A 27,694-nucleotide genomic window follows, 5' to 3' on the forward strand; every position below is an offset into this window, starting at 1 on the left:
CTGCGCTCTAGAGCCCGCGAGCCACAACTACTGAAGCCCGCATGCCTAGAGCCCGTGCTCTGCAACAAGAGAAGCCACCACAATGAGAAGCCCGCGCACCGCAGCAAAGAGTAGCCCCCGCTCGCCGCAACCAGAGGAAGCCCACGCACAGCAACGAAGACCCAACGCAGCCAAAAATAAATTAATTAATTTAAATAAATAATAATTTTTTTAAAAAAGAAAGTGAAGCAGAAATGACACCCTTGCATTTTCATACTAAATTCCCTCTTTTAGCAATCAGACTCCTAACCAACAGACCACCTCACAGCCTTGTTAGGATTAAGTGTGAGGAGGTCGGTAAAGAACCTAGCCTGGAATGAAGCCAGTGCTCACTAAATGGCATTTGGGAGTTGTTATGCCCTTCACTCACATCTGGGGTGGGCTTCAATTCAGATTACTGGTCTTGGTGAGATTTTTTTTGTCACAAGACAAAATTTTCTTTAGGCTTTATAAAACTATAAGACTTAAATGTCTACTTAGCTGGCAGCACCAAATAACTGCATGCCAAGGTAAATCCAGGGAAGACGAGGGCCTCATTACCAAGGCTCTGAAGGCCCCACTCAGCTTCGAGTAACCAAAAGGACAAACTAAGGGAACCAGCTTAGGGAACCAGCAAAAGAGTACCCAAAATAAAATCAGAAAAGAGGACATCTAAAAGGAAATGAATTTAATTTTGACATACCTTTGAGTTTTGTGCAATTTAAACTTTTTTGTAGCATTTTAAAATATTTGGAATTACATATGGATTGATATTCTTGTCAGCGTTCAGCATCTCTAAAAGTTTCTTTCTGGCTCTTACCCTGTTACGGAAATTAGACAGCAACCAATCTCAGCGTTGGGATAGGCAGGATCGAGTTAAGATAGTTTGCAAAATTACATAATGAATAACCCATAAATGTACTCCTTAACCCACCTAGGGGTATTAGCACTTTGTGAGGTCAGTTGTTTGCCCAAAGGACCTCTAACTGGTGCATTTCAGGAACTGTGACAAATGGAGCATAACAGGGCAGCTCTCTTCCTGTAGCCCCAGAATTAGGAACCAGGGGCCCTGGGGAAACGTCAAGTACCGCGCTTTGTAAAGAGAAGTCAACCAGCTCCCCAGGGCCTTATTAAGAGGTTACAAACTGGTCCTGCCATTACCAACCAGCCCAGTCGTCCTCATCTCACATTAAGATAGACATTGTATGAAACACAGTTTTGATGGCCAGAATTCATACATGCCTCTCCCCCATCCCTGCTGCTACTGGGGAGGGAAGAGGGCCTATCCCTCCAGAAAACCAAGGGGAGCACTTGTTTCAGAGAATCACTCCCCTAGTGTAGGAGTGTGTACAAGAAGGGGGGAAATGAAATTCACTGCCTAGCTGGTTGGTTACTGCAGTCGCACCCCACCCCCACCCCAGTGCTTCATGATGGGAGACATTCTGGAAGAGTTTAACACGTATATCAGGAAATTGGGTCTTCAGAAATGAAGGTGGACAAGAAGAGGTGGAACTCCCTCCCAAGACAATTACACGTATCATACAGGCAAAGGCCACCACGTCTGCCTGGTGCCCAGGAGTAGAAAGAATCAGACGAAGCCAGAAGGAGACTAGAGTCGCCTCCTTACCACCAGCAGGTGACCTAAGAGCACCCTTGCTGCCTCTCCCTGCCCTCTAGACCAGAGGTGTCAGGGCCCAGAACAAGGAGGGGTGAAGTGAAAGAGCAGGCTGTACCTCCACCAGCTAGCGCCCAGTTCCTACATTGTAAGCACTGTAAGGACATATTCCTCATGCCCAGCATGTGCCTGGCCCAGAGAAGACATCTGATACTTGTGTTGAAAAAGGAATGAGTGAATGAAAGTATCCCAATTCACCTTCTTTCTCAGTCACTCACTGCTTGCCTGGTTTAGGAGTCATATTTGTCAGTCAGAGGAGGGTGTTCCCTTGGCTCAGAGACTTGCTTAGGTAACAATGTGGCATAACCCAAAGTATACATGATGTGTGTTCTCCGGACATGTCAGCTTCTGGGCGGGGCTTAGGCTCCCACAGACTCTAGCCCCACCCTTGGCATTTCATCCCAGCTCAGGGGGCAGAAGAGGATAAATTTCAGCTGTTCTCAGCCCTGCTGCATCTTTACCAAAGACCTCCGACAGCAGCATGAATTTGGGAGGCTTCCTCCTCCTTGTGACCCTAGTTGCCCTCAGCTCAGAGGTACAGGAGCTTCAGGCTGCCATGAGACCCTTGAAACTTCTGGGTAAGTCCATGCAGAAGGTAGCCCCGTCCTTTTTTGTATGAGGGAGCCAGAAAGTAAGCCATCGGGGACCAGTGGGTGCAGGGGCAGGAGGGGAAGAAAGGAGAGACGGGAAGATATTCCTGTCAAGGAGCCATTGCAGGGACCCACCTTGACTGTAGAATCTCTCTGCTTCTGCTTTTACTTTCTCCCCTCCTTTCCCCGGGTCACCCCTCCATCTAGACTCTCCAAAAGGGGAGCCTTCTGCACCCTCATCAGCCACCCTCCATCTCCCTGGCGTCTCTCTCTCCACCAGTTTCTTTGTCTCTTGCTGCAAATAAATTGGATCGCCTAGAGAAAACATTTTCTTAAATATGTGAACCATGAATCATCCCAATCTCTTTTTTTCCTTTTACCACCAACATTCTCAAAGGGGTAACCTTCATTCTCCCCTTTCTTCCCCATAACTCACTCCTTAATCCCTTGAAGACTGACTGTAGTCTCCATTGCTGTCCCCATCGCTCTCCCAGATCTTCTTGACAAATCACTTGACTCTCTTCAGTAGCCAGAGTCTTTAACCTCTGCAGCATCTGACATTGTTTGTCACTCCATCAATCCTCCAACTTTCTTCTCTCTTACATTATCGTCACTATCTACTTCTCCCTAAATGTCATTGGATTCAACTCTAACTTGTCTCTTCTTTGTTCTCCTTGCACTACATTAAATCGGTTTCCAAATACCATTCATTCTTTGAAATTGTTTCTTACACATGTTCCTTCCTTTCCAACCCCCATTGCCACACTGTATTTCCAGTCCTGATTACTCCATGCTTGGGCCAGTGCAATCGTTTCCTGACAGCTCTCCCTGCCCCTCTCTTCCCTCTTAAGTTTGCTTGCTTGTGGAATCCTGGTCTATTCCATGCTCTCACACCAGATAATCTTCATAAGTAAACAGCCATCACATCCCTCTCTTGACCTACCAAATGAAATCTCAACTTCTCAGATCTGCAAGATCTGCCCTCTGTAACTCTGTCCCCTGCTTACCTTTCTGCCTTAACTTCCAAATGTTCCCTAATACTTATCCAGCCTTCCATTTGCTACTCTTCCGGGTTAAGAGTGAGGAGATGAGTCATATAGGGTACAAAATTTAGGGAGGTGCTCACCCCCAGGATTGCACAAGTGCCTCCTTAAATTTTGTGCCCTGGGTGCCTCATGCACCTCTCCCTAGTCCCACCCTGTTGCATTTTCCCTTTGTGAACTTTGGCTAGTAATTCTTTTCTCTTCTCTACCATCCATCTCAATTCTGCCCTTAAAAGATTTCCATACTTCAAGACTCAGATTTCCTGATTAATTAGAAGTAATGTCCTCTCTTTTCTGAGCTCCTTTAGTCCTTTGGATAAACCTCTCTCAGGGCACATGTCACATATTGCTTTGCTTTTAGTACTTTAAACATAAATCCTATCTCCATTGTTAGACTCTACGCTGCTTGAAGGCAATAACCCGATCTTACATCTTCGTACTTCCTGAATAACTTACCGCTGTGCTTTGTACATAGTAAGAAATCAACAGATGTTAATGAGTGACCAAACTACTGTGAGTGGAGACAAGAAGTCTCCCAATTCTCTTACCATAAACCAACAACGGCTAATAAAAGCATGGAGGGATGGTGTTGATCTTCTCTGAGGTCTGCAGGTACATTGTAGACATCCCACCAGGCCCCCGTCTTACATCCTCAGACATTGCTAATCAATCATAGCACTCTTTCTCTTTGAGCCTGGACAAGGTGTCCCAGCGCTTCTCAACCCAGCATCAGAATAGCCACCTCTATTGATTGGAGTTGACACTGGAGAGTGAACTTCATCCACCTTTGTTGGATCCAAGGGCTTCTTTTTACATATGAGAAAACAAAGGCCCAGAGAGGTGCAGAGACAGAATCAGGTAGAGAATCTCCTGATCACAGCTGAGTAACCAACCCAAGCACAGCACACGTTCGTCCAGAGCTCTGCACGCATTTTGTTAGAAACCCTTGGGGGGGGGGCCGTCTTAACTAGCTTCTTGGACCTATTTCATTGGCCCTCGAAGACTAACCTTGAGGCTCTGGGAACATGGGGAGCCTCCACTCAGGTCAGGAGTGACTCCTTGAAATCTGGAGATGTGCTCTTCATGTCAGGGTCAGTTTCACCCTGTGGGATGGCAGAGGGGGCATGGCCTAGGGGCCAGGCGGGTCTGGATTGGTTCCCACTTCCGTACTGACTAGTAGGAGAGTCACCTCTGTGCACCCCAGCTGCCACTCTTATAAAATGGGGCCAGTCAGACTCACTGCACAAGGTGACTGCAGGGCACCCTTGCTGCCATTTGGTAAATGTGAGTCTCCCCTTCTCTGCCCCTTTCCCTGCAGAGAGGAGAAGTGAGGACATTGAAGTGGACTTCTTTGCACTTCCCCTCCACAGGCACAATTATCCCCTTCTTTAAAGTAGGCCTTGCTTTGTTGAGATTGTGTGAATGCATTGTTTTTCACTGAAACATATAAAATGTTAATGAGTGTTATTTTGCAAGTAATCATTTATAAATTATACTATGGATTGAACCAAAAGAAGAAAGTGGAATTGGCTCCTTAATCAAGGGCTGGCCTCTCTAGCACCTGTGGCTATAGCATGGCGGTGTTCAGCTGGTCTGTTCTAACATAGGCACCTGCGTTGAGCTCTGCAGTGGTGACTGGGACTGTGGTCCAGAGGAGCACTGCATCAGGAATGGTTGTGGCCACGAATGTGTCTCGGACTAAGGACAGGTAAAAACATCAGGCCCTTCCCTGCTTCCTCAAACCATGTCCAAACCAGGCAGGTGGTACGCTTGGCCCCAATAGGACCTTCCAGAAATGAGTGGGATGGAAGCCAGTCTCTCTGTGGCCTCTTCCTCATCACCCACCCTTCCCAAGAAAAAGAAGCACCTATCACAGGATGGTGGTTTCCAAATCTTTAAAATAATTTCATTATCTGGTATATCCTAGAGAAAGATCAGACTATTTGAGGAAAAAAAAAAGATAAAAATCACCCATAACCCTCCACCCCAAAATGATGTTTGCTTAACACTTTGGTACACATTATAACACATACATATATAATATTTATTAAAAAAATGAGATAATCTGGGCTTCTCTGGTGGCACAGTGGTTGAGAGTCCGCCTGCCGTTGCAGGGGACACGGGTTCGTGCCCGGGTCCGGGAAGATCCCACAAGCTGCGGAGCGGCTGGGCCCGTGAGCCATGGCCGCTTAGCCTGCGTGTCCGGAGGCTGTGCTCCGCAACGGGAGAGGCCACAACAGTGAGAGGCCCGGGTATCGCCAAAAAAAAAAAAAAGAGATAATCTTGTACCTATTTTGATTTCTTGATTATTTCTCTTAGAAATAGCTAGTGAGGGAATTTCCTGGCGGTCCAGTCGTTAGGACTCTGAGCTTTCACTGACAAGGGCCCGGGTTCGCGGGTTCGATCCCTGTTTGGGGAGCTAAGATCTCACAAGCTGCACAGTGCGGCCCAGAAAGAAAAAAAAAAGAAATAATTAGTGAACAACTTTTAATATCAACACTGATGTTTCTATCCCATCATCTTTAATACCCTTCACGTGTGCTTCATATGTGCATGTATGTTCATGCACATATGTTCATACACATGTATGTTCATATACTTACCAACCCCATTAATACACATTTAATATATTTCTTATTTTTTACATCATTAATATGGCTGTAGTGAATACTGAATTGGTATATATGCCCTTATTAACTTCCTTGGAATAAGGTGTATAATTGATGACCAAGGAGCATGCTAATTTTAAGCCTTAGGTGCACATTGCCATATTATACTATAAGAACCCTTTTACTATAAAAATATTTCAGGGGCCTCACATGGTATTTCCTTTATTGTCAATAGCCATTGATTGAAAAAAATGCATAATAGAAAGCTACAAGGATTCAGTTTTGATTATAAATTAAGTTGTACTGAACACAACAGAATCAACACATACTTTAAAAATAACTTGCTTGTGTTCAGAATGTATTATTTTTCCTATCCACCCACAATCCTTGGGGTGCTTACGGCCTTGCTGGTTCCTGGCAGGTTCTTACTGATTCCCAGAACTGGGAACTCTTGCCTCTCAATTGTATTCTGTGGATCCAGGTCCCCCAAACAGCAGGTCTCATGCCTAATTTTTTTGTCCATTTCGCAGATGAAGACATCCTAAGGGCCATCCTTCTCTAATAGTTGTTCATCCCTTCCTGGAGTTCCTGTCTTCAAAGATGTGACTATTTGAAACTCCTTGCCCAGGAAGACAGATGAAAATGGGGGCCCATGGATGGAGATGACAAGGGATGTGGTGGGGAAGGGAAAATAATCGTTTCTTTTAATAAATCGTCATAATTGGGCTTCCCTGGTGGCGCAGTGGTTGAGAGTCCGCCTGCCGATGCAGGGGACACGGGTTCGTGCCCTGGTCCAGGAAGATTCCACATGCCGTGGAGCGGCTGGGCCCGTGAGCCATGGCCGCTGAGCCTGCACGTCCGGAGCCTGTGCTCCGCAATGGGAGAGGCCACAACAGTGAGAGGCCTTCGAACCACCCCCCCCAAAAAAAATCATCATCATTAAAAGTACCCATACTACTTAATTTATTTGGTGAGGGGTGATAGGAGGAGGAGGTGGCGGTGGGGGAGAGATGACATTTGTTGGACACTTGCTATGCAACAAGGACTGTGTTATACGCCCCACAAGTATCATCTAATTTATCCTTACAACGACCTTGTGACAATGCTTCTTCTCACTACCATTTTACCTATGAGGACACTGAAGTTCGAAGAAATTAAGTAATTTGTTCAAAGTCACATAGCAGGTAAGTGTCAGGGCCTTAACTATACTTCCATGTCACATTCTAAGGCCTATAAGTTATATCAATAGCATAGTGGTTAGGAGATCCAACTTTGAATTTCAAACCCAGGCCCACCACACAACTGTGTGGCCTTCAGCAAGTGTCCTAACCTTTCTGTGTTTCAGTTTCCTGATCTATATAACAGGATCTATTAGGTTGGCCAAAAACGAAATTTTTGGCCAACCCAATACTTCATAGAGCTGCAAAGGTAGAAACAGTTAGTTCGTGTAAAGTGCTTGGAATAGTGCCTGACACGTGGGAAACATTAAGTAAATGTTGACTAAATGATTATTATTATTGTCAAATTGATAGGCTAATGACTCTTAGTCCTAATTTTCTAAGACTCTAGAACAGAACACAAGGCTAATCCTCCTTCCTGGCCTCTCACAGTTCATCCGGATACTGAAAGCCAGCCCCTCTCTCCTGTTTTCTCCGTTATGAAATGTGGGAGGTTAAAATAGACTTGAAATTTCTTGTCTATGTGTTTCACAGTCACAGACCTAAGATTCAACTGGCCCAGGTTGTAGACTGATGTTGACTAATTTACTGCCTTCATTGCCGCTGACAAACCATTTAAACTGTTTAAATTTTTTCTCTTTCAACCATTTAAACTTTCTTTGGCTATAAAAAGGGAGAAATAATAATATCTACCACATTTGGATCCTAAGGTTAATAGAACTTTACAGTTTACAGAACATTTGATTTTCATACCAACCAACAGATGGCAAATAGGGGGCTCTGATAATAATAGTAACTTCATTTATTCTGTCAACAGGTATTGTGGGTTGCCTGTCACATCCTAGCTGCTGTGCTAGCACTGGGGATACAGTAGTGAACCAGACAGATGTTATCTGTGCCTTCACAAAGCTCACATTCTATAAAAAGAAACAGGTAACAAACAAGTAAACAAATAAAGAAGATAACTACACATTATGGTCAATGTTCTGAAGGAAATAAGGATGTGAATTAGAAATGGGGGGGGATGTAAAGTAAAGCCTACCTTAGTTAGGATGATCTAGACCCTAATGAGGCAATAAAAGCGAAGTCTTAACAGGGTTCCAAAACATGAAAGAAATGAAATTCCAGAGTGAGGCTCCAGATCCCCTTATGCAGAATTTATAAAAGGAAATATCTGTGAACTTACTTAGCATCCTTTAAAGCCCCTCAGTCACTGTAAGGTTATAAAAATACTGAGAGTGAGGAAAGGTAAGGATGTGTGAGGAGATTTTCTTGGGAGGGCATTTGCCAAACGGTGATTTTTCACAGTTTGGAGGTTAATGTCCAAATACAAGCCAATGCCGGGGGCCTTCAAAGGCCTCTATGAGAGCTTGATATATGTTTCCTTCAGCTGGTGATCACCAGAGAGTAGACATGTTCATTTCCTTGGAGAAACCACACTGCCATCCACAAGGGTATACTCCATCAGAACTCAACAGACTGGTATAGTTCACAATCTCTGAGTCATTTCAGTCTTGAATAACACTAAGTGTGGGTCATCCACATTTCAACCTAAGATTAGCCACACCAAACCTAGGTCCTTTCCACAGTTTCTTTCATGCCACCTTCACTGTGGTGATGACCAGGTCTCAAGTCCTTCTAGCCCAGTGTGTTGGACAACTCTTATGCACTGCTTCAAATACTCTTGGCCTTATAGTCTTATCCTAATCATTGCTATAGGAACCAGTTTATCTCCTGCATCTACTACATGTCAGCACAAGCTAACATGTCAGACTCCTACCCTAGTAGCCCACACCTCTCACTTTTGCCTCAGGACTTCTTTGTCCATGCAACAAGAGACTCCTGAAGGAACCACCACACACTGATGCATGCTCAACTCAGAAGCACTGGAGAATTAATGCTTGGTGGAGCAACACCTGACAACAGAGGTCAAAGGCTGGCAGATATATGCTCCCCCCTTCCACTCCTCAGGACAGGTGTTCTGAGAGCATTCCGTAAGGCTTCTCAAAAAGTCCCGAGGACTGAGCAATCATTCACCCCTTGCAATGGGCAACTGGATAGCACATAGTTTTGTTGATTCCCCTTTCTTTCCTGTTCATTCCTGAGTAAATCACTCACATATCAACCTCACCTGAGGCTCTGCTTTAGGAGAATTCAAACTAAAACATCAGTGACTAGAGACTTCCTTGGCTGTCCGGTGGTTAAGACTCTGCCCTTCCAATGCAGGGGGCACAGTTTGATCCCTGGTCGGGGAACTAAGAGTCCACATGCTGCACAGTGTGGCCACAGGGGAAAAAAAAAAAAATCAGTGACTAGTTCTCAGCTACTGATCTTCTCTGAGCAAATGTTTGAGTATCACAAATACACATACATATGTATACACCCATCCAAGAAGAAATAATATACAAACATAATGAAATTTAAATGCAAAATAAAATAAGTATTTCTCCCCCAAAATCCCAAAGTTTTCAGAGAACTAGCTCTTCTAAAGCGTATCACCAATTTTCATTGCTAAACATAAGTATTTTATTCACAGGATAAAATATGTACATTTGGGTGACTTCAAGGGTTTCCCTAAGAGTTATGGGTGAGAATTTGCTTTATATTTGCATAACTCAAACGTCCTAGAGATGGTTTTCCCAGTCTGCCCCAATGTAAATTTCAAGCCTTCACTTCCGGTGTGACTGAAAACTGTTCACAGCTTTTTAAATGGCTATTTTCCTTTCCGGCTTCTTGCTTTTAAGGTTTCAGGAGATCTTGGGGTGTCCAATCTCAACCATGTCACCCTTAGGCAGGATATATTTCACATGGTTCAGTTTGAACTCCCAAATTACTTCTGTGTGGTTAGGTGCTTTAAGATCTTCAGGATTCACGGCCAGCTGCAAAGTATACTGGGGAACACAGTTTTTATTTAGGGTGGTTTTGTGTCTAGGGAAAAAATTAGGGGCTCCAATATGATGTAAGAAGAGAAGGATGTCGAACTAGCAGTTTCTGCCACTCCCCTCCACAGCGACCTTCCTGCAACCCCAGACTGAATCTGAAACGCTTAGTACTAAACAGGAATGTCAGCCCTGCCCAGTAACAAACTCTCTGGGAGGACAAACAGAGTCCCCACTTTTCGTCAGGGCTCAAGGAGAGGTGGGAGGCGAAAAAGTCTCCCACATAATTTCTCATATACATTCACAGGGTACTAGTCCGACGATCCGTTCTGTATTCTCAGAACCCCTCCCACCTCGGGTTCTGGTTTGAAACAGGCATTTCCGGAATTGACGCGCGGAAGCGGGGAATACCCCGGAAGTATTTCCCTGTGGTCCTACGTAGGAAAGATGGCGGCGGCGCAAGTAGCGGGTTGTTTGACGAGCGGGCCGGCGAAAGAGGCGCAGGGGGAGCCACCCCTCGAGCAGGGCCGTGGGTTCCGCTGCTTGTCAGCCAGGCTCTGCGCCCTGCGACCGGATGACAGCAGCTCCAGCCGCACCGAGCTCCACCTGCTCTTCGACCAGCTCATCTCCGAGAACTACAGCGAGGGCAGCGGCGTGGCCCCGGAGGTAGGCCCGCTGGCCCCGGCCCCACCCTTCAGGGACCTTAGCTGGTGGCTCCCGCCCGCCTCTCTAGCCTTTTCGCACCCCCACTTCGCAGTGCTTAGTTGCAGGCTCGTTTGCTCCCTCCGTCCGTGGCACATTTTCCGCCCTCCCTTTCTGGAAGAACTGTGCCGTGCCTGGCAAACTAGCTTCTTTCAAAACCCAGCTTGATGACTTCTGCTCTGATAACATTGCAGGTGTCATTTCTGGTGCCACCTTCCCGTCCCTCCGCTCCCCGCATTCAGAGCACTTTGTGTATAAAATTCCTTACTACCACGTACTGTACTGTACCGTACACGGTTCTAGGGATCTTAGAACGTGGGTATTATTAGGTCTATTTTACTGATAAACATACTGAGGCTCACAAAAAAGGTCCAGTGTCATATTGCTGGCAAAAGGCAGAGCTAGAATTGGAACTAAAGTGTCTCAAAGTCCCAGCCATTTTCTGTTCCTCCATGCTAGCTCCGCACTCTCTGAAGTACTTTGGCTCTGAGCAATAGTATTCACACACATCAGGCCTTGGATGCTACTGAATTCCCTGAGCTCTTGACCCAGTCTTACCACTGTTGTCTGGTGCTCACAGGCATCTCAAACTTGACAGTTCTTAAAAATTAGTTCATTGTCTCCATACTCCCACCACATCCTCACTCTGTCCCATCCCCCAACACACACAAACATGGAGTCTGCCCAGTCACACAGAGCAAAGGTGCAGACACTGGTTCTTCACCTTTCCTTCCTCCCAGATCCTATCCAATCTGGATTCTTAAGAATCTATGTCAGAAATGTTTCTCAGTCCACCGCCCCCCCCATTCCCATTGCCAAAGCCTTAGGCCCTCAGGCAAGATGATTCTCCTGGATTGTTCCACTGGTCTCCTCTAACTTATTATTTCCAGCTCTTCTCCAAACCATTCTTTGCTCTCCTGCCAGAGTGACCTTTTCTTTAGTGGAAAAGAATCTCATTAGAAAAGTAAAACTCTGATTTGGGAGGATCTCCAATACATATTGGTAACTGGGCAAAGCAAGTTACAGTATGAGACCAATATAGGGTGGGGAGGGCTTGAACATAAATGTACATTTATAGATGCAAAGAGTTCAAAACAATGTATGGGAGAGTTTACAACAAAATAGTAGTTTGCGTCACTAGGGAGCAGAGTGGAATTAAGGGAGGAGTCGGGGACTTTTGCTTTATTTATATAATTTGTGACTTTCCAGTCTTATGTCCCATCACTCCTGCTTCTGTGCCCTGTGTGCAGTCATTTTAAAACTTGCTGTTCCTCAAGCACATACTGGTGTTCCACACCTATTCCTGTTCCAAGCCTGCCCACTCCATTCCCTTTGCTTGCTGTGTCTTTCGGTGCCTTGTCTGTCTGGCAGAGTTTTACTCATCCTTCAGGTCATTCCAGATTCTGCTTAAAAATCACCTCCACAAGACCTCCCTAATTACTGTATTCCTGCAGAATTTGTACTGAATTCTTTCAGGACCTAATTCACTTTAATTATTTGTGAATAGTATTTCTGTCTCTTTCACTAGATTGTGAGCTCTTTGAGATTCAGGAATATGTCTGTTCATGTTTGGAGCCCAAAGACCTGGCACACTACGTGACACAGAGAAGGTGCTCAGAGCCTTTTAATTCAATAAACATCAATAGGTGAATGAATAGTGTGATTTGCAAATAGGTAAAAAGAATTCCTAATTTTACATGAAATTTGTACAAGTGTCATTTCTGATTTTCCCAGTGACATTGCAAATTTGGTTTGCTTACCCTTTGGTATTTTTAATTTCAGTGTGTGCGTTTATATGCTGGAATCCTTTCTTTGGTTATTTAATTGTACTGTCTCTGCATATGTAGAGATTCTGGAGTCTTTAGCCTGAGAAAAATCATATTGATTCTTTTCCTTTTTTAGCACATGCTATTTTTATGCTGTCATCCTACTGTCTGCCTCATATTTCATCTTTCCCCATTTTGAGTGTGAACGTTCACTTTTATTTTCTCATTTGGCTGTGTTGGGGGCGGGTCTTCTCTTGGCTAACAGGTATAGCACCTTTTCATTGTCTGTTTTTTTTTTTTTTTTTTTTGGTAGGACGTCAGTACTCTTCTTGTCCAAGCTTGCCAACTGGTGCCTCTTAATCAGAATCATCTTGTCAGCAAATTGTCTCAGCTTATCCACCATTTACTTAACACACTACAGGTAATCATATAGGTAACTTTAGAATTCAGATCATGAATTTTGAGAATAAGTAAGTACCTTTGAGATACTACATCTGTGATAGGTATGATAGGCTGGTCTTTTCAGAAGCTGTGCAAATGTGAGAAGCAAATGCCTTACTAAGAATTATATTAAAACAAATACAACTCTGACCAAAAAAAAGATTCTACAGATTTGTCCATCAGAGGTATTCCTATCAATTTGGTTCGGGAAACCAATATCATTCAAGCCCCCAGGTCTTAGAATTTTTCAGGAAAGATATATTTGACTAAGACATATCTATGAATAAATTGAAATATCCTCTACCCCTTTCCTACCAGTATTTTTTCCCCTCTCCCAAAGCTACCATTTTTGTCATCTACTTTTGGTCTTCATAAAACATAAGAAGTAGCTCAGGGGCAAGGTGACCTAGATAATAAGATGCCTGTTATTTATGTCAAGGTCTGTACTGAAGCTCCCCTCTCTTCAGAATGTTTTCCAACTTGCTAAATAAATCTGGTATCTTTTTTTAAGAACAGTTCAAAATTTGAGGCTGTTACTATAAGCTACCACATGAGTATGTGAATGTAGTTAGCACAAAACTTACCATTAGCATTATGTAATCTAAGATGCTTCTGGCTGCAAGAAACAGAAGAGCCAAGCCAGAATAGCTAAATAATTTTTTAAAAATTATCTTACATCACAGGCCCCAGGGGATGCAGCTTTAGGGGCACTTAATAATTAAGAGGCTTTCTGGCATCTTTCCATTCTGCCGTCCTCAGTGGATGGGTTATCCTCAGCTAGCAACTCTCACACTTAAAATCCAGGCATCCCATGGAAAATAAATAACACCCAGCAGAAGCAAAAGAACTATTTATTTTTTGTCTCTTTTATTTAAGAATGAGGAGACTTGCCTCACAGACTCTCCAGCAGTCTCTTCCCTGATATCAGGCTGGAGAGACTTAGGTCATACGAGAACCCCTCTACAGCAGTCTGATCAGGGGAATGGTATTACCATGAATGGCTTAAACAAGGGATTTCAACCTTGACTGCCCATTAGAATCACCTGGAGGACCTGTGCTCCCTAGATGGTTACAATATGCAGCTCAGCCCTTATGTCAGGGTGTCTTATCCTTGGCACTGTTGATATTTTGGATTGGATAAATCTGTGCTATGAGGGGGTTTTCCTGTGCATTGGAAGATGTTTAACAGCATCCTGGCCTCTACCCACTAGATGCCAGTAGCATCTCTCCAATTTGAACAATCAAAAATGTCTACAGACATTACCGAGTGTTCCCTGGGGGACAAAATTGCCACTGGTGGAAAACCACTGTCTTAGCAGAATTGGGGTTTACCTTCAGGTCTCGTGTGGGGAAGGTAGACACCCAAATAAGATCAGTATCCTGCCAGCAAGAAAAGAACGGCTCAATATGCTGGAGGTAACCAGGGTAACAGTGGGTAACCAGGTAACAGTGTATGCTGCATGTGACTTGCTAAATGAAATAAGGCTCTTTTCAAGTTTAGAATTTTTCAAACTGATGTGGTGGCTTCTGAATGTTTGCTGTTCTCAGCGGTAACATCTTTTTAACACTGGCAGTTGGAAAAGTTCCTAATCACCCATGGCACCCACAGCCCTTAACCAGGTTTCTAACGTTTGGTGGCAGTTTATTTCAGTTGTCCATGAATTGGTACTTGGATTAGCCTACTTTATCGCAATAAAATTATAAACTCCTTAAGGACAGGAATATGCCAGCTCTTTCTGTTATATTCCCCACATCATGGCAGAGACATAGTAGCTATTCAGCAGACATATTTAGTCACAGAGTATTTGTTGAGCATTTACTAGGCAACATAGTTGAATTAAAAGTTTTCAGCGGATTGAGTCTTACATATCTGTGTATTTACAGCTGCCGGTGTCTGGTTAGTTCAAGGAAAAGTTACATGGACTTTGCCAGGTTATACTTTGAGTGGAGGGAGTAAAGGGGAAGAAGTGAGCAAGGCCTTGGGGCAGGGAGGGGGTCCTCTCGATAAGACTTTCAAGGTCTTTAAAGCTGATCTTTTTGACACGAAAAAGATGGATACATGTGCGCTCTCTGTTTCTTAAACAGCTTGATTCAAGTGAGCATTCATGTCTGAAAAGGATTAAATATCTTTCTAGAAGTTAGATCATAATTTTTTCCCCTCTTGATAGGTGATTGTTGATGAACAGAACCTGGATTTCCTGTTGGCATATACTATTTCTGCTATTCAGCAGTGCAGTTCCTGGACACACATGCAGATTCTCCAAGCCTTGGCAGCCCTGGTTTACTGCAACGGCTCCAAGTGTCAAAAGGTAGTTTAAACTGCATTCTGTCTTTCCTTTGAAAGGTTGGGAGCACAGGCTGTAAACCAGCAAGCCTGTGTTCAGGTTTCTGTCCTGCCATTAATTAGATGTGTAACGTTGAGTAACCTTCCTCAGTCACTCTGAGCCTCATTTTCTCACGTGTAAAATAGTTCCTCTGAGGGTGAAGTCTCACTTGTAAAGTGCTTGGCACTTGGTAAATATTAATCATTATTATGATTATCATTACCCTTCAGCTATGCAGCCAAGACGAAAGAGCTTCAGCAACAGCCTAGGCTGGGAGTGCTGATCCTTACTGATGCTTTTTGGGCATATATTTGCATGCCTGTCTGAAGGATTTACCTAGCAGCTAGTGTTTTGGTACCTAAATTCCCTTTAGTTAAAAAAAAGAAGAAAGAAATCTATTTAAAAAGTAATGTTTTCCTAGAAGCTTTTCTTCGGCCAACATTGGCTGTGGTGTTGTTTCAGTACCTCCCAGACTTGCTTGGCAAGAGCGGACTCTTGATGAAGCTGAGTGACTTGGCTCAGTCGGACCCTGAAGTTAGGAGAGCTGCAGTGCATTGTATGGCAAACTTATGTCTCAGGTATGTGGAGTCAGTCAGATTTCCCAGGTGTAATAAGATAGGGCCTCTCATGGGCCCTTTGTAGGTGGTTCAATCTGTCTGAAGCCAGAGCCAACTTAGAAAAATAACCTACTTTGCATTTCCCATGCTCTTTGCTAGTGACATCATCTTATGTTGTTTATTTTTAATTTTAATGTTGCTTATGAAGAAAGCTTATGAAGAAGTGAAGGACTAGGACCTTAGACTAGGACTTTATTTCTAAAATATGGTAAAAGTGATATATGTGCAATATGTTGAGGTTTTGTTTTCTGTTGGTATAAATTCTAACCATATTAAGTCTTCGAGAAGGATATATTCATATTAATTTAAGCTTTGGTGAGATATATCTGTCAAGGCCAATTTCCTTTAAGAAAACAGAACCAATCCCAACTGCCCAATTCTAAATTCATGCAATAGAAAATGAGTGGCACAAGCTTGAACTGATGCGTAATATCTTATCTCTACATTGCAGTGTTGTCCAGTGGCTAGGAAGGCAGCTTCAGCTGTGTGATTCTAGCTTGACTACCTGTCTGCATTATTTCCCTCTCAGAACTGAAAAGCATAATGAAAAAGATTTTGCTTTCTGTGTACTTGTTTCACTATAGACTTCTGTAACTTTTCCCTGTGGGAACAGTTCTTCTTCCTATTCGTTCCAGCCTTGTGCTGGTCCACAGCAGTAGTTAATTAACCGGAGTGCACAATCTTCTATGATACAGGTTCATTCAAGGGTATATTCTAACTCCATTAGTCAGTATTGCTGTTACTTTTAATTCTTATTCTTTGCAAGCCCCATTTCAAAGGCGACTGAGTTGGAGTTGCTTTTTCTGTGTGTGTTTTAGTGTGCCAGGACAGCCGTACTTGGAGGAGCCCTACCAAAATATCTGCTTCCAAGCTTTCTTGACCACTTTACAGTCTCCAAAATCATCTGATATGGATGATATCACGTTTTGCATGGTAGGTGAGACTACTACTAATCCTGTGACTGTTACAGATGTGTTTACAAGCAGCAGTAGAACAAAAGCTGCTATTAAAGAGTTTAATTTTGTTGCTGTATTAGTTTTGTCTAGAGATATAGGCATAAGGGGATGTTTATAACCTAAAAAGGCTGAACCCATATCTTTCAGGTTTAAATTACAAGAAATTATTTTTGTTTGTTGTGTTTTGCCTTGTTTTTTTGTTTGTTTTGCAATTCTAGGTTCTTAAACTATTTTTACCCTCCTGACTATAAAAGTGGAAATAAAAAATTTCTGACTAGTGACTGTCTTTTAGATGGAATGGAAAGGAGTGGATTTCAACAATATCTGCAGTATTTTATTTCTTTTTTTAAAAACCTGATGCAAATATGACAGTTTATTAACATGATTTAAATTCAAAGTGACACATTTCAAAAATTACAAATCAAAGATGGCGTAAGTTTCTTATAGTCCCCAGCTTAGACAGAGCCACTGGGAACAATTTGTTCTACATGCCCCCAGATTTTTTTTGTATATAAATGAGCATATTTATAATTTTTAAGTGGGATCATATTTAATATGCTGTTCTGCAGCTCTCTCTCCTTTTTAAACTTAATATATCTTGGACATCTTTTCAATCAATACCTGTTGATGTACTTCATGCTTTCTAACTGCTGTAGCTGGGAGACCTTGGCAATTTACTTAACTTCTTGAGCCTACATGTTCCTCATCTCTGAAATGGGAGAAATGTTATAACCACCTTGTAGAGGTCTTATGAGGTGTATATGAACTGTTCATAAAAGCACTTAAATATGCTTGGAAAAGTGCTTGCTATTATTGTTAAGTTTCATATGTAGCAGAGGGTTAGCTTCTTAAATATCATAATTGATGGAAAATTAAAGTTTTTTTCAGTGATTGCACTATTTCAAACAAGGCTGCAGTTCACATCCTTTCCATGTAGGGAGTATTTTTTAAGGACAGAATCCTAGAAATGACATTACTGGCCAAAAAATTAATCTTGATCAGAATTGCCCTCTAGAAACCTGTCCCCACATACATTTCTTTGCTTTTAAGAGCTGCTGTGAAAAGAGCTGCTTTGGTTACTGCATGATAGGGATTTCCTGTTTCCAGTCTCTGCTGCCACATTTTTATTCCTATCGTACTCTTCTCACTAAACATCTCTTCTTTTTTTTTTCTTGCTCACGATTAGTACGTGCGGGTTTATAAACATGTATGAAAAGACCACTCATTCAAGAGAAGCACTCCATTCTTCTAGAAAATAATTAGTAGTAGCTCATCAGCTTTCTTCTCTGGATCCTCATCTCTGCTCTTTTTTTTCCCCTCCCCTGTCTAAAGTTTTTTTCATCATCTAAAGACTTCTTTCTCCATCCTACGTGGTGCTAGAAAGTTGGTCCCTGGACAACCAAATTTCATTTACCTTTTAACTTGGTCTCCTTTTTCCCTCTAGTTGTTACAAAATGCATTAAAAGGTATACAGTCTCTTCTAAATGGTGGGAAGATGAAACTGACACAGACTGATGAACTTGGAGCTCTTCTGGCTGTGCTAAAGGTAAGGCATTGCCCGTTTAAACCCCAGGTCTTCATGTGGTTAGTGTCTTTCCTGTTTACACCCCAGACATAAGGACCAGTTTACATCATTACTCCAAGGCTAGCTTTAGGGTATTATATTTTAAGAGAGAAGAATAAAATGTTCATATTTAAACATATTTAAAATTAAGAACTGGGACTTCCCTGGTGGCACAGTGGTTAAGAATCCGCCTGCCAACACAGGGGACACGGGTTCAAGCCCTGGTCCAGGAAGATTCCAGATGCCGTGGAGCAACTAAGCCCGTGTACCATGACTACTGAGCCTGCGCTCTGGAGCCTGCAAGCCACAACTACTGAAGCCCGCGCGCCTGGAGCCTGTGCTCCGCAACAAGAGAAGCCACCGCAGTAAGAAGCCTGTGCACTGCAACAAAGAGTAGCCCCCGCTTGCCACAACTAGAGAAAAGCCCATGTGCAGCAACGAAGACCCAGTGCAGCCAAAAATAAATTAATTAATTAAAAATAAATAAAATTAAGAACTGAAAAGACTAAATCTTGCTTTAGTAAATTTATGAAAATTCTGAAATTTTATTGGGAATAGATTATGAGGTATGATCTGTAGATTATTTAATTTTAGATTATGTTGAATCTGTTTGGACTTGAAAGAGGAACCAGTGCTTCTCCTTGGCTTTAGCTCCCATGTAGTAGGCAGACCAATCAAGATGTGTATCATTAGGCTGCCATCCTTTGGCTTCTGAGCCTGCCAGTCAGTGGGAGAGTCAGATCAACCTCTCTGGGGATCCAGCTGTCTTCAGTTCAGCCAAGAAATAGTAAGAAACTTTGTGGTGGCCTTAGATCAAAGCCATGTACGATAACTTAGCTTTATCATGACTAAAACTTTAATTCTTTTCCTGTACCATCTCCCCTACTCCCTAGTAGATAATAGAGAGCTAGATTTGGACATGGATATGCTAAATAAAATGATAGATTGGTTAAAAAAATTATCGATAAAATATTGGACAAAACTGATTGGGTAAATTTTTTAAATTAGTAAATAAAAGTGGTAAGTAAATAAACTAGAATCTAAAGTTTAACCTGATCTGGCCAAACCAGATCCCTCTGGTCTAGATGAAATTAAACTCTCCTTTAAGCTCTAAACCTTCAGGGTATCTATTTTCTTTCTCATTTCAGTTTCCTTAATAAAGCTTTTAAACATTAATCTATTCATCTGTGATTCAGAACATGGTGAATAATTCTGTTTTATGATTTGTTGTATGTGTGTTTGTGTGTTCCTTAACCATCATTATTAGAAAACCATGTTCCATGGACTCCCTGGACTAAACATAGAGATGCCCACGGTGTTGTACCCCACTCCACTTCCTCAGTATGATGGACGACCACCCATCAAACCGCAGCAGACAGAATCCAGCACTTCTCGACCAGCTGTGGTACATTTGCATATATTTAGATTTAAGTTGTGAATTGTTTTTAATTGCTTGCTATGTGTGTTTTCTATGATTTGCATCACTGCTGTGCCAAAGGCTCACCTTGAATTTGATTTCAAGTTAGGGTTTTTAGCATAGTAAATTTAAATTATCAGACTGCTAAAACTACCAGTTAGAACATCTTATACTTCTAAGCAGTCTAGGCAATGTAACAGCTATAAAAATGGGCATTCACTTTATACCCATAGCCAAGCATCCGCATCCCTCAAATGCTTAACACCACAGGTCAACAGACTTTTTCTCCAACAGGCTAGCTGGTAAATATTATAGGTCTCTGTTGCCACTGCCAAATTTCCCAGTCTTTCCAGATAGCTGCCATCTCCCTCCTGTTTCTGTTGGAGAACCTAAAGCATACAGATATACGGCTGAGGTGTTACACCTAGAAATGTAATACCTGATTAAAATGCTTATAATTAGAAATTCTTTCACTCATTCACTTAATCAACATTTACTGAGCATCTGTTATATCCCAGACATTGTGCTAAGCATTAGGAACATAGATTGTGGTTTTAGGAATTTGGGGGAGAAAGCAAAGGTGGATAAATAAACAACTACATTGCAGCATTATGATTTCTTTCAACAGAATATTCACGGGGTATTCTAGGAGCACATTCAGGGCAACCAATAGAGGAGTAAGGGGGTGCTTTTTAAAAGATATAGTGGCTAACCTGAGCCTCAAGAATGAGTATAGAGAAGGAAGGAAGGAGAATGTTTTATTCAAAGGGAACAACAGGTACACAGTCTTAGGGAATGCGAGTTGAACAAGGGGCTAGAGTGTCAGGTGTGTGGAGGGGAAGGTGGGACAAGTATGTAGCAGAGGCCAAATCATAAGGGTCATATACAGTGTGCTGAGGAGTTTGGGTTTTTATCTTATAGGTGGTGGAAATGAAGCATCTGATACAGGGGAGTGATATGATCAGATTGGCATTTCAGAGAAATCACTGTGATAGCAAGTAAAAGGGTGTGAGTCTGGAGTCATGTTAATAACTCAAGGTAGAAGTCATGAGGACCTTCTCTCCTAAAGGCTAGGGACCTTGAGAATGCAGAGGAGAGCACAGATTCCAAAGATCTTTGGATGTCTGAAAGAAGGAAGTAGCAGAAGAGAAAGAACCTGGCTTTTACTTTAAGTTTTTTGTTTTTTGTTTTTCATTTTTTTGGCTGCGCTGCACGGCCTGCAGGATCTTAGTTCCCCGATCAGGGATCGAACCCGTGCCCCCTGTATTGGAAGTGTGGTGTCTGAACCACCAGGGAAGTCCCAGGCTTTTACTTTATATCTACAAAGCCCCAGTGCTCTAAAACCTGGATTGTATGTAGAGGAGTAACATCCCTCCTATGCATCTAGAGTGGTGCTAGCTGCGTATCCTGTTTGGGAGAACTGAGAAAATAGTCACTCAGGTCATTTTCTGTAGACCTTGATCTCTTGCAGAACCTTTGTTGAGAAGGCTGAATGCTTTCACAACCGTTCAAGGAAGGTGGCATTAGTCTGTACTTAAACAGATGAGGAAAGGCAAGCTCAGCGAGGCTAAATGATTTGCCCAGGATCACAGATACAGAATTTAAACCCAGGTCACAAGGTTTGCTCTGTCCCATGTATTTCCTACCTTGTTTCTTTTGGTCCAGTAAGTTGTACATAAACACTTAGCATAGTGCCTGACATATGGAGTATTAAGTGCCGCTTTTTTCTCTTCTCCTCTTCTTTATCCGTACTACGTGTTGGAGACATATTTAGTAATTATCAAATGAGAAGTTACCAATAGCTATCATATATATGTTTTCATTTGCTCCTAAAATCAGAATAAAAGGAAAAAATCAAAAGTAAAAGCGAAGAAAATCCAGCAAGGAGAGGAGGAGGAGGAAGAATCCAGTGGTGAAAGAGAAGTAGCCCCAGTCACTGGCTCAGGCAGACTGAACCCGCATAAAGGGGACACTCAGTGCCCCTCCTCCCTGGGTGTTTCGAGTTTGCCATTAGCTGGAAGTGGAGCTGCAGGAAAAGACCAAGTCTCCTCATCCTTCAGTTCTTCCAGTTGGAAGAGAGTCAGCAGTAGTGAGTCAGACTATTCTGATGCTGAAGGAGGCATGCAGAGTAAAGTGAGGTAGTAGTATTTTGTTATATTTTTATGCCTTATATTCTAAGTTGTGTGTATAAGTTTCTAACCTTGCTTAAAAGTCTGACTGCCGCATGTGATTTAACTTGGAAGAGTCTCATTTACGTGGGACTTTGTATTACTATGCATTTTGCATTGTTCTCTTATCTGTCTTTGTACATGTGGTTCCTCTGCCTGGGTTATTCTTTCTTTCATGTTTTTTGCCTTTTGTCTTGTTAACCACTACCCATCTTCAGTATGAGCTCAGCAATCATATACTCTGAGAAGCCTTTTCTGACCCCTTATTCCGGCTTAGGTACCCCTCCTATGTGACTGTTTGACTTATCTCTGATTACTGTGTTGTAGTCTCTTTAACTGTATGTCTCTGCCTTTAATAAGCTTGTCAAGGGCAGGGGCTTAGTTTATGTCTGCCAGCCTCAGCACAGTGCCTGGCACATACGTAAGGATTCTCAGTACATATCTGTTGGATGAATGGATACTCTGCAGTATCTCATATTTAATACTGATTTCCTAATATCAAAATGTTGCCATCTTATTCTCTATCTAGTTGTGTTTTTTTAATTGTTGACTTTATTAACTTGTTAGATAAACAAATTGCTTTAACATGTTTTGATCACATTTTGAAATAATTTTTAAAATTTTGGCATCTTTCAGATTTATTTAGAATGTTGAATTTCCCACTGTATTATTTGAGTTGGCTGGAATAAATAGCATTTCATGCTTATGTTTTTAAAAACAATTAAAAGGCTTTTTTCTTCCTTCTTTTGGTTATTAAAGGTCTTACCAAGCCAAAGTTCGCCAAGGAGCATTAGCCTGTTTTCTTTCTACTATAAAATCAATAGAAAAAAAAGTTCTTTATGGCTACTGGTCAGCCTTTGTTCCTGATACACCTGAGCTTGGAAGCCCACAGTCTGTGTCCTTGATGACTCTTACATTAAAAGATCCTTCTCCAAAGGTAAGAGCATTTAAATTCTAAGGGTTATAACTAGGAAGAAAATCTTTACAAGTCTTTGTTGTTTTCTCTGCCCCATCTGATCTTACTGCCCCATCTGATCTTATGTGAACAAGGCTCTTATTAATACCGACCCAAGTCCTGACTTGAGAACCACTAAATGGGCAGGAGGATAGGAAATGGGCTTATGTGAATATCAGGTAGAGGGAGATCACACTGAGCTCACCTCCTGCCCCAGGGCTTGCTTGAAGCATGAGCACACTGAGTTATTGTTTCAGTGTCCTCTGAGCTGCGCTGAAGCAGCTGTGCTTCTCTCTCTTTTATGAAAATGTTGATTGCCATGGTGTTTATAATAGAAAGAAGTTAAAAATGGCTTTAATACTCACTGGAATATCATGGTATATAATGGTTATGAAAGATGTATAAGGCTTAGGGAAATGCTGATGATGCTTTATGAAAGTATAGGATATAGAATTATATGATCCCAACAGTGTTTTTTTTCCTTCAACTTTTCCATATTTTTCAAATCACATGTAATAAATAGTAATACATATTTTTATGAGAAAAACTTATTTTTAGAAAAGAAGGAAAAGTAACTTGGCAGTCATGGATAGCTACAGCAAGGTAACTATGGCTGATCAAATATTTACCTCTTCTTGGATATGTTAGCTATTTTCCAGAAGTTAGCTTTTTACCCAAATAAGGAAACCAGTGTGGTGTTTAGATTCCTCTTACAACAATGAACATTAAAAAGTCATGCTACAGGGCTTCCCTGGTGGCGCAGTGGTTGAGAGTCCGCCTGCTGATGCAGGGGACACGGGTTCATGCCCTGGTCTGGGAAGATCCCACATGCCGCGGAGCGGCTGGGTCCGTGAGCCATGGCTGCTGAGCCTGTGCGTCCGGAGACTGTGCTCCGCAATGGGAGAGGCCACAACAGTGAGAGGCCCGCGTAACGCAAAAAAACAAAAAAAAAAACCAAAACAAACAAACAAGTCATGCTACATGGCATCTGGTATCCTCAGGTAATTAACCTACCCTCTCAAAATGAAAGTTTTAGTTAGGCCAATAGTATTATTTTCTGTTTTTAAGATTTTTCCCTTAAAAATGAGGAGGACTAGCAATCCATCATACATTGAAACTCCCTTTGATCATCTCCTTGAGTAGCTAATTACTATATAAGAAAACTTCTAAATGACCCTTCAACGCTCTTACAGGGTGAAGAAAAATAAACTAGCCTCAATTACGCACACACAAAAATGCCTTGTACGGTATTTCAAATACCCAATATACTAAATAGTTAAACCAGTAGAAATTTTTCAGATTGACTGAATCATCGGCAAATGAGAACCTGAAAAATGGTGGTGGCAAATAAATAAATAATGAGGCCATTCTAGTAATTGGAAGGAAAACTGCTATGAGGGTTGAAAAAATATGTATATATATATATTTATGTTTTTGAAGACCCTCCAGCTGAGGGGAGCTGCCGTAAGTAGCCAAGGAGATGGAGATGAAAGTAGGTTGAAATAACTTTCATGATGTTTATATCTTTGTATTTTTCGAACATTCACATTTGAATTGCCATGAGAAATTTTACTTACTGCAAAGTGGTCCTCCTTGATTTGTGTACTTCTTACATATGTTCTTGCTGTTTAATTTCAATAATGCAAGAGACGTGATGAGTGAAAAAAAATATACAACTCCCTTCTGGAGAAGTCCTAGGTCTAGCACGAAAGCCACACAAAGGTCCTGGAGAAAGGGAAGACCAGTCATCATTCTTACACAGTTTTTTAAAAAGATCAAAGTAATGATTAAAATTCATGAGTTCAGTGTAATGGCAAGCGAAATGAATATACTCAGATTTTTTAGCAGATACTAGGTTTAGAAGGGTGTAAATAAGGGTCATGATAATTGTCCACAACAGGTCTTGGAGTGCACCACTGCAAACTGTCCGTAGTGTAATTAATTGTGAACCAAGACCCATGTTAGAAAAAAGTGTTTTGGTAGATGATGTCAGTGAGAGAGTCTTTTTAGAAAGACTTCTAGAAAGTTACGTGCAAAAATTAAAAGTACTAGTTCATGGACTTCCCTGACAGTCCAGTGGTTAAGACCCTGTGCTTCAGCTGCAGGGGGCGTGGGTTCAATCCCTGGTCGGGGAACTAAGATCCCACATGCCGCCAAAATGGCCAAAAAAAAAGTACTAGTTCATGTCATTGGAATAGAACAGCATTCTGGGTTGATCAGAGCTAGGTTAAAAGGCGCAGCCATGTGTAAAAGCTGAGTGGTCATCTCAGGTGCTTATTGAGTATAGAGTTGGATAGTATAGACTGAAGTTTGTATTAGCCAGGATGAAACATGACAAGACAAAAATAATGTCTCTTCTCCTTGAAGTACACAGTGATGATGGTTTTGAGTTCATGGCAGCTCCGATATGACCTATGGTAGATTCAATTGGAAGCACAGTTGTCACTGATATACTGAGAAATTTTCCAGAGAGAAATGGACAGAAGGAAACATGATTGGACTACTCCATTCAGAACACCAACAATGACAGGGATTACTTTCAGGAAACTGGAATGTAAGATGCTAGAATGGTTCATTGAGAAGGAGAAAACTTAGAAATTTCCTCTAGGATTTGGCAGTGTGATGGTACTTGGGAAATTGTCACATGTTTACATGCTGGAAATGTGCTTCAGAAAGCACATCCTATGTTTTCAGGCAAGATAGAGCAATCAGTATAATAATACGACTAATTAAAATAATACTAATGCTACTAGTAACAATATGACTAATCTAAGAATTTCTTCTATATGATTTCCTCAGGTGTTACAAAAGTAGATTATGTATATATATCAACAAGACGTGACCTAAGGGACAAACTGTAGGGCATACCTTCTTCTTGGTACCTTTAGAATTATCCTGATTTTCAAATTCCATGATGATTATTTATTTCTCTTTTAAAGAGCTATGAAATGTGGAAACAAATCAAAATCTAGATAATAGATATCATAACTAGGAAAGAGAATAAAGAGTTGAAACTTTTAACTGTCACGGAATGGTAGGTAATCAGGTTTCCTCTTTTATGGTCAATTAAGAACAGGTAACCTTTGCTTGGAGGTCTCTAAGTCTAGAGACCTTGACACAGTATGCACATGCCTCCACCTAAAAGGCATCCAACTTTGGGGGTGTGCTCAAATGAAATTAACCCTGAACATATGTGAAGGATAATCAGGACTTGGACAAAGCCAAAGACAAGCACAGCCAGGTGCCCTGCATTGAAACCTCAGTGGTAGCCATTCCCAGCAGTGACGACTTCATCACTCTCCCAGAAATATGCTGAGACTGAACATACATAAAAAAGGAAAAAATAAGGATTGACTGAGCTACCTCAGCAAAAATTTCTACTATATCCTTAAATAGCAAAAAAGGAAAAGTGCTTTCTTGTTTCATTACCTTTGAACAAGCCTTCGTGCCCAAGGAGGTAAAACTACCCTCTAGTGAAACTGAGTGCACTGATGTTTATAAGATTAAAAAGGCTTTCATCTACCAATGTAAATATTCAGACAATAAAAACTTAACAAAATGAGCTGTCTGGAGAGCTGCACCTCTTATGGTTTGCTTGTACATCAGTACTGTCTGCTGGAAGTGCTGATTAGAATGGTAAACAGTATTAAATATTGATATAAAAATAAATGAAGCAGAACTTGAACCTGATTCAGTGTCATGAATAGCATTTTTATAACAACAGAGGTATATTAAACAGTGTTTAAAGGAAATAAATCAGCACTATGAGAAGTAAAATTCGATATTCCATATAGATTTTATACCTCGATAGTAGAAAATGACTAATTTCAGTGACATTCTTTTGTTTTCATCTGTGATAGTCATGAATGCTTTTTCCCACTTTAGGTACCAAAGTTAATTGCGCTGAAAAATTTTTACTTTTGAATATTAGTTCATTTCTTTCTACAACTTGGATTTTAATTTTATTTGGTTTGTGAGCTGTTGAAATTGTAATTTTTAATTATGTTCTAAAGAAATGGAGGTTTAGCATAACATCCGCCTTTTTTGGTTAAGACCAGCCAGCAGTCTAATCAGAGGTTGACAGACTATGGCTTGTGGGCCCAGTCTGGCCAACTACCAGTTTTTGTATGACCTATGATCTAAGAATGGTTTTTATGCTTTCAAAACATTTTTTTAATCAAAAGAATAATATTTTGTGACATGTAAAATTTATATGAAATTCAGATTTCACTGTCCATAAGTAAAATTTTATTTGAACACAGTCACATTTATTTCTTTGTACAGTGTCTGTGCTCCCATAGCAGAGTTGAGTGGTCGCAACAAAGACTCTGTGGCCTGCGAAGTCTAGACCATAAAATTTGTGCTACTGGCGCTTTATGGAAAAGGGTTGCTAGCACCTCATCTGAGTTCTTGGACCAGCTGACTTGTGCACGAGCTCTCTCTCTGTCTCTTTGTCTCTCTGACACACACTTTCCTAATACATTGTCAACTTCCTGCCTTCCTTAAGTGATTATGCTTAATTCCAAAGACTCATACTACTACACTACAAATTTGTTCTCAAAGCAATAAATCTTTAGTTTTTTGTTTATAATTCCATTCTACGAAAAGCATGCAGAAATGATTTATTTCTTGGTAATTTGGAGATAACAGTTGAAGATTTTCTGGAAAACCTTTTCACACCAAACTCAGATATGCTTCATTGAGTAAATACTTAGATTAGATCCTAGAATTATAATGTTGATTCCTTGCTTTTTAAATATCTGACTGAAAGGTTTAATTGACATTTTGGGGT

General features: G+C 41.5%; 1 protein-coding gene and 1 long non-coding RNA gene across 9 annotated transcripts in view; both read left to right on the forward strand.

The window, feature by feature from the left end:
- Positions 1-2,104: 2,104 nt before the first annotated feature.
- LOC138842464 (uncharacterized) lies at positions 2,105-6,600 on the forward strand. The gene is made up of 3 exons (XR_011377023.1): positions 2,105-2,271; positions 4,934-5,034; positions 6,466-6,600. It is a non-coding gene; the product is annotated as an uncharacterized lncRNA (long non-coding RNA).
- Positions 6,601-10,439: 3,839 nt separating this feature from the next.
- HEATR6 (HEAT repeat containing 6) overlaps positions 10,440-27,694 on the forward strand; it is a 130,153-nt gene continuing 112,898 nt past the window's right edge. For 6 of the 8 annotated variants that reach the window (XR_011377046.1, XR_011377047.1, XR_011377048.1 and 3 more), the window contains exons 1-9: positions 10,440-10,658; positions 12,774-12,881; positions 15,070-15,210; positions 15,688-15,803; positions 16,661-16,775; positions 18,243-18,344; positions 19,630-19,767; positions 21,619-21,917; positions 22,707-22,884. Coding sequence is in view for 2 of the 8 variants with exons in the window: in XM_060290322.1 (XP_060146305.1) it covers positions 10,440-10,658; positions 12,774-12,881; positions 15,070-15,210; positions 15,688-15,803; positions 16,661-16,775; positions 18,243-18,344; positions 19,630-19,767; positions 21,619-21,917; positions 22,707-22,884 (1,416 nt within the window). In the remaining 6 variants the exon portion in view is untranslated. Of the gene's footprint in view, positions 10,659-12,222; positions 12,369-12,773; positions 12,882-15,069; positions 15,211-15,687; positions 15,804-16,660; positions 16,776-18,242; positions 18,345-19,629; positions 19,768-21,618; positions 21,918-22,706; positions 22,885-27,694 lie in introns of those variants that run through there. The other 2 variants (XR_011377050.1, XR_011377051.1) reach the window with 2 other exon arrangements.

This window comes from Globicephala melas, chromosome 20 (assembly GCF_963455315.2).
Source record: "Globicephala melas chromosome 20, mGloMel1.2, whole genome shotgun sequence".
Taxonomy (NCBI): Eukaryota; Metazoa; Chordata; class Mammalia; order Artiodactyla; family Delphinidae; genus Globicephala; species Globicephala melas.